This window comes from Grampus griseus (genome assembly GCF_964374135.1).
Source record: "Grampus griseus genome assembly, chromosome: 19".
NCBI lineage: Eukaryota > Metazoa > Chordata > Mammalia > Artiodactyla > Delphinidae > Grampus > Grampus griseus.
The window spans coordinates 54,209,571-54,221,910 of NC_139013.1; the positions used below are offsets into that span (position 1 = coordinate 54,209,571).

General features: G+C 50.8%; 1 protein-coding gene across 1 annotated transcript in view; it reads left to right on the forward strand.

Annotated features, from left to right (window-relative positions):
• Window positions 1–5,239: 5,239 nt before the first annotated feature.
• Window positions 5,240–12,340, forward strand: part of ATP2C2 (ATPase secretory pathway Ca2+ transporting 2) — a gene marked incomplete at its 5' end in the record, with an annotated part of 73,080 nt that continues 65,979 nt past the window's right edge. The window contains one exon of the mRNA XM_082676385.1: window positions 5,240–5,338. Coding sequence (XP_082532511.1) covers window positions 5,240–5,338 — 99 coding nt within the window. The remainder of the gene's footprint in view (window positions 5,339–12,340) is intronic.

Consider the following 12,340-nt stretch of genomic DNA (forward strand, 5'->3'; position numbering starts at 1 on the left):
ACATTCTTTTTTTTTTTTTTTTTTTGCGGTACGCGGGCCTCTCACTGTTGTGGCCTCTCCCGTTGCAAAGCACAGGCTCTGGATGCGCAGGCTCAGCGGCCATGGCTCACGGGCCCAGCCGCTCCGTGGCATGTGGGATCTTCCCGGACTGGGGCACGAACCCGTGTCCCCTGCATCGGCAGGCGGACTCTCAACAACTGCGCCACCAGGGAAGCCCTATACGTTCTTTTTTTAGATTCTTTTCCAGTATGGTTTATCCCTGAAGGTTGGATATAGTTCCCAGTGCTAAATAGTAGAACCTTTTTTTTTTTAATCTGTTCTAAATGTCATAGTTTACACCTACCAACCTCAGACTCCCACTCCATCCCTCCCCCTTCCCCTCTCCCCCTTGGCAACCACAAGTCTGTTCTCTATTTAACAGAATCTTTTATTGCAACAAAATTTACCTCCCGAAAAGTACACACAATGCAAGTTCCGCTCCATGAGTTATTACAAAGTGGACACCCGGACTGTAGTCTAGGCCTGAAGGGAGGGAATTTTGGGTCCTGTGAGGAGCTGGAGGAAACACACCTGGCAGAGGGACCTGTGAAGTTCAAAGGTGGGCTGAGCTCAGCTAGTTTGACAAACAGCCAGGAGGCCGAGGTGGGGGTGGTGCTGGGACAGGAGGCGCCCGGGGTTGACAGAGGGGCCATTCTAATAGCCACTTAACTGAGAACTAGCCCCACCCCTTCAGCACCACCTAACAGGGGGACCCTGAGGCTTTCTGAACTTTCAAAGGGCAGGCACTGAGAACTTTGAACTCTTTACTATATCAAAAAGCCAACAGAAATTGGACAGTTAACATTTTCAAATGTCCCACTCTATGACATTCTGGAAAAGGCAAAACTATAGCGACAGCAGTAGAAGGATCAGTGGTTGCCGAGGGTTTGGGGGGAGGGAGGGATGAATACGTGAAGACCAGGGGATTTTTAGGCAGTGAAGCTCTTCCATGTGATACTGTAATGGTAGCTAGATGACATTCTACATTTGTCAAAACCCACAGACTACAGAACACCAAGAGTAAACCCTCATGTAAATGATAGATTTCACGTATGGAGACCTTCGGCTATACCACCACCTTCTAGAAGGTTCTATAACGGCCCCCACCCAAGGTCATTCCCTCCTCTTCTGAAAATCTTTCGGTAAACAGGTTTGTTCACGTGCCAGGCCTAAAGAATTGTTGGTAGCTACTTAAAGTTGACAAGTAGAAGGATTCCCAGGCCTGTCCCAGCCAACGGGGGAATGTCACCCCTGAGATTGACACGTGATGTCTGCCATGGGTGCAGGAGGTGGGATGGGTGGCATCCGTGCTAGGTGTTTCCCTCTCGGGATTTAGCAAGTCCCAAGGCACGATCACTTGGCACCTGGCATCAAGTTCCATAGGGCTGGGCCTCGCTCGCCTGGTGGAGTCAAGCCCCTTGGAAACCCAGAGATGCCCTCAGCTGCAGAAGGTTCTCAGCCAGTGTTACCCCATCACTCAGCAAACAATGACTGTGGAAGAACTGACAAAGAACATGACGTGAAGAGTGCCTGGAATAAGGCTCTGTGTGGGCGTGGGGTGAGTGTGGCCAGAGTTTGGGTGCAAATGTGTGAGTCATTTCACATAAGCAGGTCTCACAATGGTGACACGAGCTAAGCACACTTTCGCCTGGGACCTTCGCCTGGGGCCTTGGTCCCGTCCCTTCCCTCTGCTTGGAATACTGCCCCCCCCCCCACAGATATCCACAAGTGTCACTTCTCACCTCGTTCAGGCCTCTGCTTGAATGTCACCTCTCCTGACTGCTCAAGCGACTCTCCGGTCCCCACTCTGCATCCTTGTCTTCACAGCGTTGCTCACGCTGCTAGTTTCCTGGGGCGGCCACAAGTGACCACAAACCAGGTGGCTTGAAGCAACATGAATTCTCCCACAGTCTGGAAGCGAGAAGTCTGAAATCAAGGTGTTGGCAGAGCCATGCTCCCTCAGAAGGCTCTGGGGCAGGGTGGGGGATCCTTCCTTACCTCTTCCAGCTTTGGGTGCCTCCGGGTGGCCCTTGGCTTGTGGCCGCATCCCTCCCATCTGTGCCTCCATCTTCATGTAGCCTCTCCTCTGTGTCTGTGTCTCTCTTCTTCTGTCTCTTAGAGGGACAGCAGTCCTTGGATTTAGGGCTCACCCAGCTAATCCAGGATGATCTTGAGATCCTTAATTATGTCTTCAAAGATTATTTTCCCCAATAAGGTTACATTACACAGCTTCTGGGGATTCGGACATGGACGAATGCTTTTGGGGGGCCCATTACTCAACCCACTACATTCACTGCCTGACACTGCATTACGGGTGGTTTTGTTTGCACCTTATCACACCCACTAGGAGATAAGATACAAGACAAGGGGAATAGAGTCTGTTGTAGCAGGGGTGATCTCCACGGCCACATGGCAGGTGCTTAAAAATATTTGCTGAAGGAATGAAAGTGGCTTTACTTCTCTAATTTCTTCATCTGTAAAATGATTATATTATCACTTGTATGCTCAGCCATTTAAAAAAAAACAGAATTGAGGGTCTAGGTAAGGCATGACAACTTCAAACTAAGTCCTAAAACTAATATATATATCCTTTGTATTCTATACCCCTTCTGAAAAGGATGTTTTCAAATTCTAACCTTGTAATTTGCCAGTGAGGTTTAAATACATTTCAGGTGCCTGGGGCTGCACTGAGGCTTCCCAACACGGTGTGTTTGGGGGAGATAATTTATGGTTCATGAAATGACACCACTTTCATACAGAGAGTGAATGGGCCTTGACGAGTGTGACCTCATTGTTCAAGATGCCCAGAGCCGATACTTAAGGAAAGGCTGGATGTTTTGGGCTGAGTCGTGCCCTTGACTCTCAAGGTCAGGCCAGAACGTCAGGATCAATGGCTCCCAGAGCGGCCAACCTCAGAAAGTTTCCCAGCAGCTGTCTTGTCTGAGTTAATTCCTTGAGAGTGGACTCGAGAATTCAACAGGCTGAAGGCAAAAGGGGAAAATGGACAGGAAAGCAATTAAACTGGGAAATTTCAAACTCTTCTTCCTGTGTCAGATCAGGTAGTCAAAAATAAAGACATGAACAATGGAGTCATAAAGTTAGAGTGAATAAATACAGAACTAATCTACAAAGAAAGTACAGCTTACCAATACTTGTACAAAGAATATACCAACTCGCCTTACTGGGATTGAAATATTTACAAATACTGCATACACAGTATGCAAAAAGTCTCAATAAATTAAGGAAAGTTAGTAGACCTGTGTGCAGGCTGCATTTTCTGATCACTATGCAGCAAAGACAAAAATTAAGCAAACTTAAGCCTAACGATGCCCCTTCAGCCATCCCAGTCACAAAGCTGGTCTGTTAAACTGCTTTTGCTGTGATCCACTCCATTTTTTTTTTTTTCATCCCGACAGGTCTGGGTGTTGCACCATATCCACTACCCAGAATTTACTTCCTGAATGCCCTGGGCATTCTCATACATGATCCACAAATTCTTGACAGCTCTGAGCTGGAGCGGAGGTGGGGCTTTCAAGGGAAAGGCATTTGCCCAACACATCACTCCCTGCTCACAAATAGTCTGTTTATCAAACTTTCCCCAAAGCACTCAGTGTGAGGCACCATCTGTTTTTTGCTGGGACCCTCAGTCAGATGGATAGGTAGCGTCATTCCCATTTTGTGGGTGAGTAAACCGAGGTGGAAACAGGTGGTGAAAGTTGCCCGAGGTCACACATCTGAAAGGAACAGGCCTGGGATTCAAATTTGAGTCACACCAGACTTTTGCTCTTTCCATCACTTCTGAGCCTTTGCTGGAACCAAGCAGCATGGTTTCTGCAAAGGGGGGATGAGGCAGGAGAAACAGGAAGGGTCTCTAGAACCTATCAGCTTGAGTGGGGCTGAGGTGGCCACCCCCTGGGGGGGGGGCAGGTGGGGTAAGTGGCAAACCTTTGCTCCAAAGGGGCAGCACAGTTTAATGGACATATACACATGCCCTGTCCTATAGTCCTTAAGTAACCCCACTCGACAGATGAGAAAACTGAGGCACAGAAGAGTGGCACAGCCTTCTCTAAAGCCACCTCCCTACTAAGCGGTGGGTCTTGTTCTGGATTCCAGTCCCACGTGAAGCCAAAGCCCTTATACATTCCAGTATATCCACTTGGAGGCTGGGAACTGCCTACACTGCACATTCACCCACATACTTTGGGAGCCGTTTGAGCCCAGTGACTTCCCTGTGATGATGATGACGAGGATGATGATGAACATGCCCCCCACACACACACTATGCCAAGCCCTGCCCTGAGCTCTTCCTACATTACATGGTCCATCGAATCCCCTCAACTTCACTGGGAAGGAAGTGCAATCATGGTGGCCGTTTTACAGATCAGTAAACTAAGGCTCTGAACATTTTAGAAACCTGCCCCAAGCCCCACGATTAGTGAGTGCCAGGAGCCCATTCTGCAGGTGAGGAAAGAGAGCTCAGAGATCATGCAGCACCAGGTGGCGCCCAAAGGGGTCCTCAAACTCTCCAGCTCCTGGGATTCACTCCCAGGGCCGAGGTGGGGTCTTAGCTTTCTCCTCCTTCAATAACAAACTGGGAACCGCGGCTCAGAGAGGCTACGGGGCTGGTCCCGAGCCTCGCAGCGGCTGTAGGAGTCTGACTCAGCTCCCGCTAACCGTGCTCCCAACACCTTAGTTGACCACACGTGGCTCCCCATGAGAATCACCTGGGTGCTTGCTAAAGTCCAGCTTCCCGGCCCAGGGTAGGGAGGGGTGTGGAAATCTACATTTTAAACAAGCGTTTATCGCTCATCTCCAACCCATTCCGCCCCCCCCCCCCGCGCCCCGCTCCAGATGCATCTCATCATCTGGCAAGTTTGGGAAACAGCTAGGCGCCTCTGCAGCCCCCGGGCCTTCCCGGGCCGCCCCGGGCCGCCGCGGCCCCTAAGGGCGAGAAAGTCTCGGGCGGAATCGCCGGACGGGGCGGGGCCAGGTGCGCGAGGGCCGCCGCGGGCGTAGCTCCGCCTAGGGGGCGGGGCCTCAGCTGCGGCGGACAGGTAGACGGCTACCCGGTAACGTGGGCCTGGCCCGGGAGGCTTGGGCGCGCGCAGCCAGCCCCGGCCACGCCAGGGACCGAGGGACTCAGGCAGGGGCGGCCGCCGGCGGGACGGGAGGCTGGGCGAGGGGCCTCCGCCCGCTCACCATGGTCGAGGGACGCTTCTCCAAGTTTCTGAAGAAACTCGCCTTCTCGGGCGGGGGCCACCAGTACCAGCTGCTGGAGAGGGGCGAGTTGGAAACCTTGGTGAGTCCGGGCGCGGGGCGTGAGACCCGACACCCCACCCCCCACCCCGTCCCACCCCAAGAGCCCGTCCGCGCGCTGCGGGCTGCGTTCCTCCAGCTCGCCCGCCTCCCCCTGGTTCTAGAAAGACGATGTCTTCATAGCTACGCCAGCTCGCGTTTCTGTTCTGGGCCCGGCGCTCGCCTTTTAACCCTCGCCTGCCAGCCCATTTTGCGGACTCGAAACTGAGGCCGAGACAGGGGAAATATGTCCCTTAAGGGACACGCGTCTAGCAAATGACCCAGCTGGGAACTTAACTTTGGTTTCTCTGACTCCAGAAAATTTAAATTACCGGGTCTCCACACCAGGTTGCTATCCGGATTTTTTAAAGTGACTTGAATGGGGCGGGGGGATTAGAGCGCCGTAAAAACAAAAACTGTTGTGCAAATGTTTTAGCTTGAATAGTAGGAATAATGGTGGAAATCAAGGTAAGAGTGGCCATGCCTACCACCTTTGTTTCCCACATCTCCAGAGACACTTTAAAAGAAAACACCCAGATTTGTGTGTTGACTTTGCAGCCTCCAGGGGACCCTCTAGGATAAGCCAACAGGATTCTAGGGCCAGGGGAGTTTTTACCAGCAGAGAAACTGACAAAGCTGCCCCCAAAAGCCCTTCCTTCCATGTGGAGGACCCAGAGATGAAGCAGGGTCAACGGGTGACCCCCAACTTTCTCCGTAGCTTGTAAGCAGAACTCAGTGCGTGATACAAGAGCAGAGAGCATGGAATTTCTGCAAAAGCATCTCTGGGTCACTGCACTTTTTAAAATGTAATCAGTCATTCAAAAATAAACTTCCTGATGTGGAACTCTGGAGGTGCTCGTGGCCTTTCCACGGCTGAAGGGAAACCTCAAGTTAAGTTTACTGGTTTTTTTTTGTTTGTTTGTTTGTTTGTTTGTTTGTTTGTTTGCGGTACGCAAGCCTCTCACTGTTGTGGCCTCTCCCGTTGCGGAGCACAGGCTCCGGACGCGCAGACTCAGCGGCCATGTCTCACGGGCCCAGCCGCTCTGCGGCATGTGGAATCTTCCCGGACCGGGGCACGAACCCGCGTCCCCTGCATTGGCAGGCAGACTCTCAACCACTGCGCCACCAGGAAAGCCCTAAATTTACTTTTTAATGAAAGAGGTCAGCTGGAAAAACTTGACAGCAGTCAAAACATTTTGGTTGTATGGGTCTTAGTATTTGTGCATTTAAAAAACTAGTATTTTATAAATGGTTGCTAACGTGAGAATTCTGGTGCTAGGGTGGTAGACCACGGTGCCGTGTAACTAGCAGTTCTCAGATAATCTCTATTATTCTGAAGCGACATGTATGTTAACCACGGATTGGATGCAGAGTTCCAATATTTTGCCGACATCCATTTCTCTCCCTATATGCCACGTAACTCATTCTGTTGGAGGAGTTTGAAGTTAGTTTGCCAACATGGTTGCCTGTTCTATGTTACTTTGTCTATTTTCTTTCCATCTTTTGATTTTTGCATCAAGCTAGGTATTTTTCAAACACTCCTGATGTAGTTGCTTGCAGTCAGATTTTATGGGATGTCCAGGTTTGCCAGGTATCCAGGTGTGCCAGGTATGGGGATGATGTATCATGAATAGAGATGCTGGGGCGAACTTGATCTCTGCACCAAAGTGGGCTTCGTGCCCCCAGAGGGGCCCTCGAGAGTGGGACAGGTCTTCAACCCGTCTATAGGTATGCACTGGCAGGGGCTTGCCCACCTGGTGTGGTCGGGATGTTCTCAGCTGCACCCCGAAGGGTGTGTGACGACTTAGCAGTGTGGACGTGAGGCGAGACAGGAGACCCAGGCCGCCAGCCGCAAAGGCTGGCAGAGAAACAAAGTATCCTGTCTTTAAAGGCAGTTCATCAAACCCAGGAAATTGAAATAAAGATAAATGGGGAGTGTGATGAGGGAGGAGACCGGCCGGGCCAGGTGACCGGCTTCCTGCCAGCTCAGCTGACAGTCTTTGCTCTCACGCTTACATCCTCCAATTTGAACTCTTTTTTTTTTTTTTCCTCAGAAACATTTGAAAAAGAAGCAAAGTTTGCTTACCGTGGTCATTTCCGTAATAGTCGTAACTCTCTTTCATGAGCACTTGTTGTAGGGGGTGTCCTGGGCGGGCCCTGAACCTCCCCGCCACTTTGCCGAGTCACCTCAGTTATAATACTAATTATTATTGAGAACATGCTGTGTCTCTTCACCCCTAGTTGAGTTGTGTTATTGTACCGGTGTGTTAGATGAGGCTGCTGAGGCGCTCATGTCGGCCAGGTGGTAAGGATACAGTTGTATCCAAAACAGAGTTCGTGGGGGAGGCTGACAGCAGAGACCCCAAGAGAAGTTTAATTTAAGGTCCAACCATCTTAAATGGCAGAGTGACCGGGCAGGGGATAGGTGGTTGAGACAGGGATGGGGGAGGACCCAGAGTTAGGAGCTTCTGAGGCTGAATCAGCACAGTTCTTACGGCTCCGCAGACGGTTCATTCTTGCTGCAGTTCCAGTGTCGTGAAAAGAAAAATGTGTGGGAGATCCCCTTTCATTATTGGAAAAACGCTCTCTGCTGATCTGAGCTTTGGACAAGGAAAATGTTGGACCAGAAATACCTGCTTCCCAGATGACTCAGTACCAACTCAGGAAGTTATCTTTGACCCTCAGGGCTCCCTTCTCTTAACCGAGACCGGCACGGCTCCATATCCTGTGCCGCCTTCCCTCTTGTGAACTGATCCACCTTCCTGGGGCTCTGCAGGGGGAAGCCTGGCTTCCAGCAGACCTGTGTCCTGGTTATTCATTCAGCCCAGATTCATGGGGCGTCTACCCCGTGTTAGGGTGGTGCTGCGTGCCAGGGATGGGGTGGAGAAAAAGATGCACACACTCCCTGCCCTCGCGGCGCCCTGTCTGGTGGGCAGAGATGGGTCCCAAACTACAGATCATAGTTGACTGTTTAATGAGAAGGGGTGTTTAAGACTCATAGGAATGGCATAGACTAGGGTGAGTGGGAAGGGCAGAGCTGATGGAGAGTTCTAGGCAGAAGGGAGTGAGGTGCAAGGGTTAGTGGGAGAGGTTGAGGCTGCCGAGGTGGACCACTCAGAGCCTTTGGGCCTTGTAAAGGGTTTGGGCTCCATCCATAGCGCAACAGGGAATCACCGACACGTTTTACGTCGGGGCATGGTAGTCATTCATTTATTCAAAGATGTGCCGAACATGAGGAATGCAGGTAACAGAGCAGACACAGTCAGATTTGCGTTTTTAAGAGATCACACTTGGGTTGCAGGAAGAGGAGTTCTGAGGTTTACACACACACACACACACACACACACACACACACATGCACACATCATTGGTGTCTCTCAAAATTTAGCAGTATATGTCATCTTTTTCTTTTAAATTTTATTTTGGTTTTATTTATTTATTTTTACTTTTTGGCTGTGTTGGGTCTTTGTTGCTGCGCGCGGGCTTTCTCTAGCTGCGGCGAGTGGGGGCTACTCTTCGTTGCGGTGCGTGGGCTTCTCATTGCTGTGGCTTCTCTTGCTGTGGACCCTGGACTCTAGGCGCACAGGCTTCAGTAGCTGTGGCTCGCAGGCTCTAGAGCGCAGGCTCAGTAGTTGGGCGCACGGGCTTAGTTGCTCCGCGGCATGTGGGATCTTCCCGGACCAGGGCTCAAACCCGTGTCCCCTGCCTTGGCAGGCGGATCCTTAACCACTGTGCCACCAGGGAAGCCCATTATATGTCATCTTGAAGAAATGTATTGGAAGCCCCCAGTGTTGTCTTAAATTATTTGTATCAAAATGTGACTTAACTAAGTAGAAGCCTAAAATTTGCAACAAACATAGCCATGTGCTTATAACTCAATAAAAGCGAACTACGTTTATAATAAAATTAGGAAGTACACATGTAGCAAGTGCATTTTGATGTGACTGGTGATGTATCATTAAAAGTCAACTAGTCGGGCTTCCCTGGTGGCGCAGTGGTTGAGAGTCCGCCTGCCAATGCAGGGGACACGGGTTCGTGCCCCGGTCCGGGAGGATCCCACATGCCGCGGAGCAGCTGGGCCCGTGAGCCATGGCCACTGAGCCTGCGCGTCTGGAGCCTGTGCTCCGCAACGCGAGAAGCCACAACAGTGAGAGGCCCGCGTACCACAAAAAACAAAACAAACAACAACAAAAAATATGTCAACCAGTGACGTCGAACGATTGTGTTCATTATGGATTGCTGTGTAGCAGGTCACTCCCAAATGCAACAGCTGAAAGCAACAAATGTTGATTCTCTCCCAGTTTCTTTGGGTCGCAGATCTGGGGGATGCTCCAGGTATCTCGTGAGGTGGCTGTCCAGCTCTCGCCAGAGCTGTGGTGTCATCTGAAGGCTCTCTGGGTGGAAGGGCAGAGAATCCCCTTCCAAGCTTCCTCCTGTGACTGTTGGCGGGTCTCTGGCCCCGGCTACATGGGCCTCTCCAAGGGGCAGCCTCGCGGCTGCCTCATGGCTCAACACCTGGCTTCCCCAAGGAAGAGTGATCCTTTTTATAATCCAGTTTTGGAAGTGATATCTCCTCATTTGTGGCATGTTCTGTTCATTGGAAGGAGTCTAGATCTAGCTGGTTCTCAAGGGATGGGGATTACACGAGGATGTCATTAAGTGGAGGCAGGGTGATCGGGGGCGTCTTAGAGCCTGCCGACCACAGTGGTAGAAAGGAATAGTTCCTTAAATGACAGAACCACACCTGGCACAAAGTCTGCTGCACAGCTGTCTCGTTGTGTTAGCGTGTTCAGTAGTCCTGAGGTCCAGTCTTTATTTAGACTCTCTTGAATTTTGATCTTGATAAAGCTCATACTGGGAATGTCTAATTACACGCATATGTAGAAAACGGCATTTAAATTGATCAAGAATGTGTTTGCTAGATTAGGACCACCCGCATCATACTTCACCCCAACTGGCAGCGGGCAGCCCGTGAATGCCAGTTGGAAAGGCTCTCATTTGATAACCATAGAACCTGCTGGCTCACTTGACGATAAGGTGAGTGCCGGCCATTGTGGAAGGGATGTTTCTTCTCTGTGTGCGATGACCATACTTGCTGCACATCACCTGTGGCAAGCAGCTGCGTGCAGAGACTGGGTGCGTGTACGGCCTCACTTGCAACAAGACGACACTCCTCAAAAGTGAGACGTTTTAAAGCTGATGCGCCGGTGTCAACACCACCTGCTGTGCGATGGCTCCGTTCTCCTGCCATTTCTTCTCTCTGAGCCCCTGAGAAACTTGCATCCCTTCAATGTGTCACCTGATTGTTGGCATAGATGCACGTGTGGCACTAGGGTCACATCACAGCTCTTCATTATAAACTGGCCACCCGAAGGTCTATATTATGCATTATAGTGGGCTAATTATTAAAACACGTATTCAAAGTTTGGAAGATCTCAGAAAACTTGTGGACTCTTGAGAGTACGTCTGAAGATGCCCTGTTAGAAACCCTGCCCCAGTCCCATGTCATGAGCCTTATTAGTAAGGATAACGGATCCTAGATCCCCGAGCTCCTAAGGGGAGGGGAGTAGCAGGCATGCAGACAGCCGTCTTCTCCCCGTGTCCTCACCTGGTCTTTCCTCTGTGTCCTAATCTCTTCCTACAAGGACACCAGTCACATTGGATTCGAGCCCATCCTAATGACCTCATTTTACCTTAACCGCCTCTTCAAAGACCCTGTCTCCAAACACAGTCACAATCTGAGGTGCTGGGGGTTAGGACTTCAGCACAGGCATTTGAGGGGAGCACGATTCAGCCTGTAATACTATGTTCCTTGCAGAAGATATCTGGATGGGTATTTGGGGTGGGGGGAAAGCTGTGGGTCACACTGGGGAAACATGTAGCCTTCTGTGGAGGTTGCAGACACTCTTAAGGTTGTGTTGATCGACCCCACCAGTGTGCCCCAAATCCCTGGAAATGGCTTGTGTCCTTCCAGCTCGTCTTGCCCGTGAACTTCCCGTGGGCAGGGAGCAGAGCCCAGCAGAGCACGTGCCTGACCCAACTTGAAACTCAAGTACATGCCAAGGAAGACGTGCTCAAAGGTCATGATTCTGGAGTCCCCGGGGTAAGAGAGACTTGAAACATCTAGAATAAAGTCAGGCATTACCCATAAGTATTCTTTATATTTCAAACCACTGAAACCGGACTACTGTGGTCGGGCTCTGATAGATTTACAGCTGACACACAGGATCACCCTGTGTACATCTCAGTATCCTCCGGTCTGTGCCTCTCCAGTAACACTGAATCTGGGGGACCTTGTGGATATGGGGGAAAGAATATTGGCCTAGAAGATTGCTCCTAACCAGGAGGTCTTGGTTTAGGGAAGGGACTGGGGCCAGAAGCCCAGAGGTGGAGCCCAGGTTCCATCACTATGACTACGTGAGTTTGGGCAAACTTACTTCATCTCTCCACATCAATGTTTTTGTCTGATAGCGGGGATGTGCCCATAGTGGCTTCGAGGTTCCCCGTGGGTGCTGTTCCCTGACTCTTGGTGAAGATTAGATTAGGTGATATATGCAGATACTCCCACGAGTATGACCGTAGTAACAAAACAAGGATAAATGAGAGGGGCTTCCCTGGCGGTCCGGTGGTTAAGACTCTGCACTTCCACTGCAGGGGGCACGGGTTCCATCCCTAGTCAGGGAATTGAGATCCCACATGCCACGAGGCACGGCCAAAAAATTTTAAAAACAAAACAGAATAAATGAGAGAACGGCTTAAAACGCCGCACAATGCCTAGTTCAACATGTGACGTTGGGTTTTATTAGGAATCATCACTGTCTTGTTCGTCGTCTGGCCTCGGGTCCGGTGCTCAGCTCTGTGCCCAGGGAGGTGCTCAGTGGTGAGGGCAGGACCAGCTACATAATTTGCAAAATGAAAGTGTGGGTTCCTGTCGTGAAAAATGACTGAGAATTTCAGGTCAGCGCCGGCAGGGTGTTGCACGCAGCACACGCCCTCCTGAGCACAC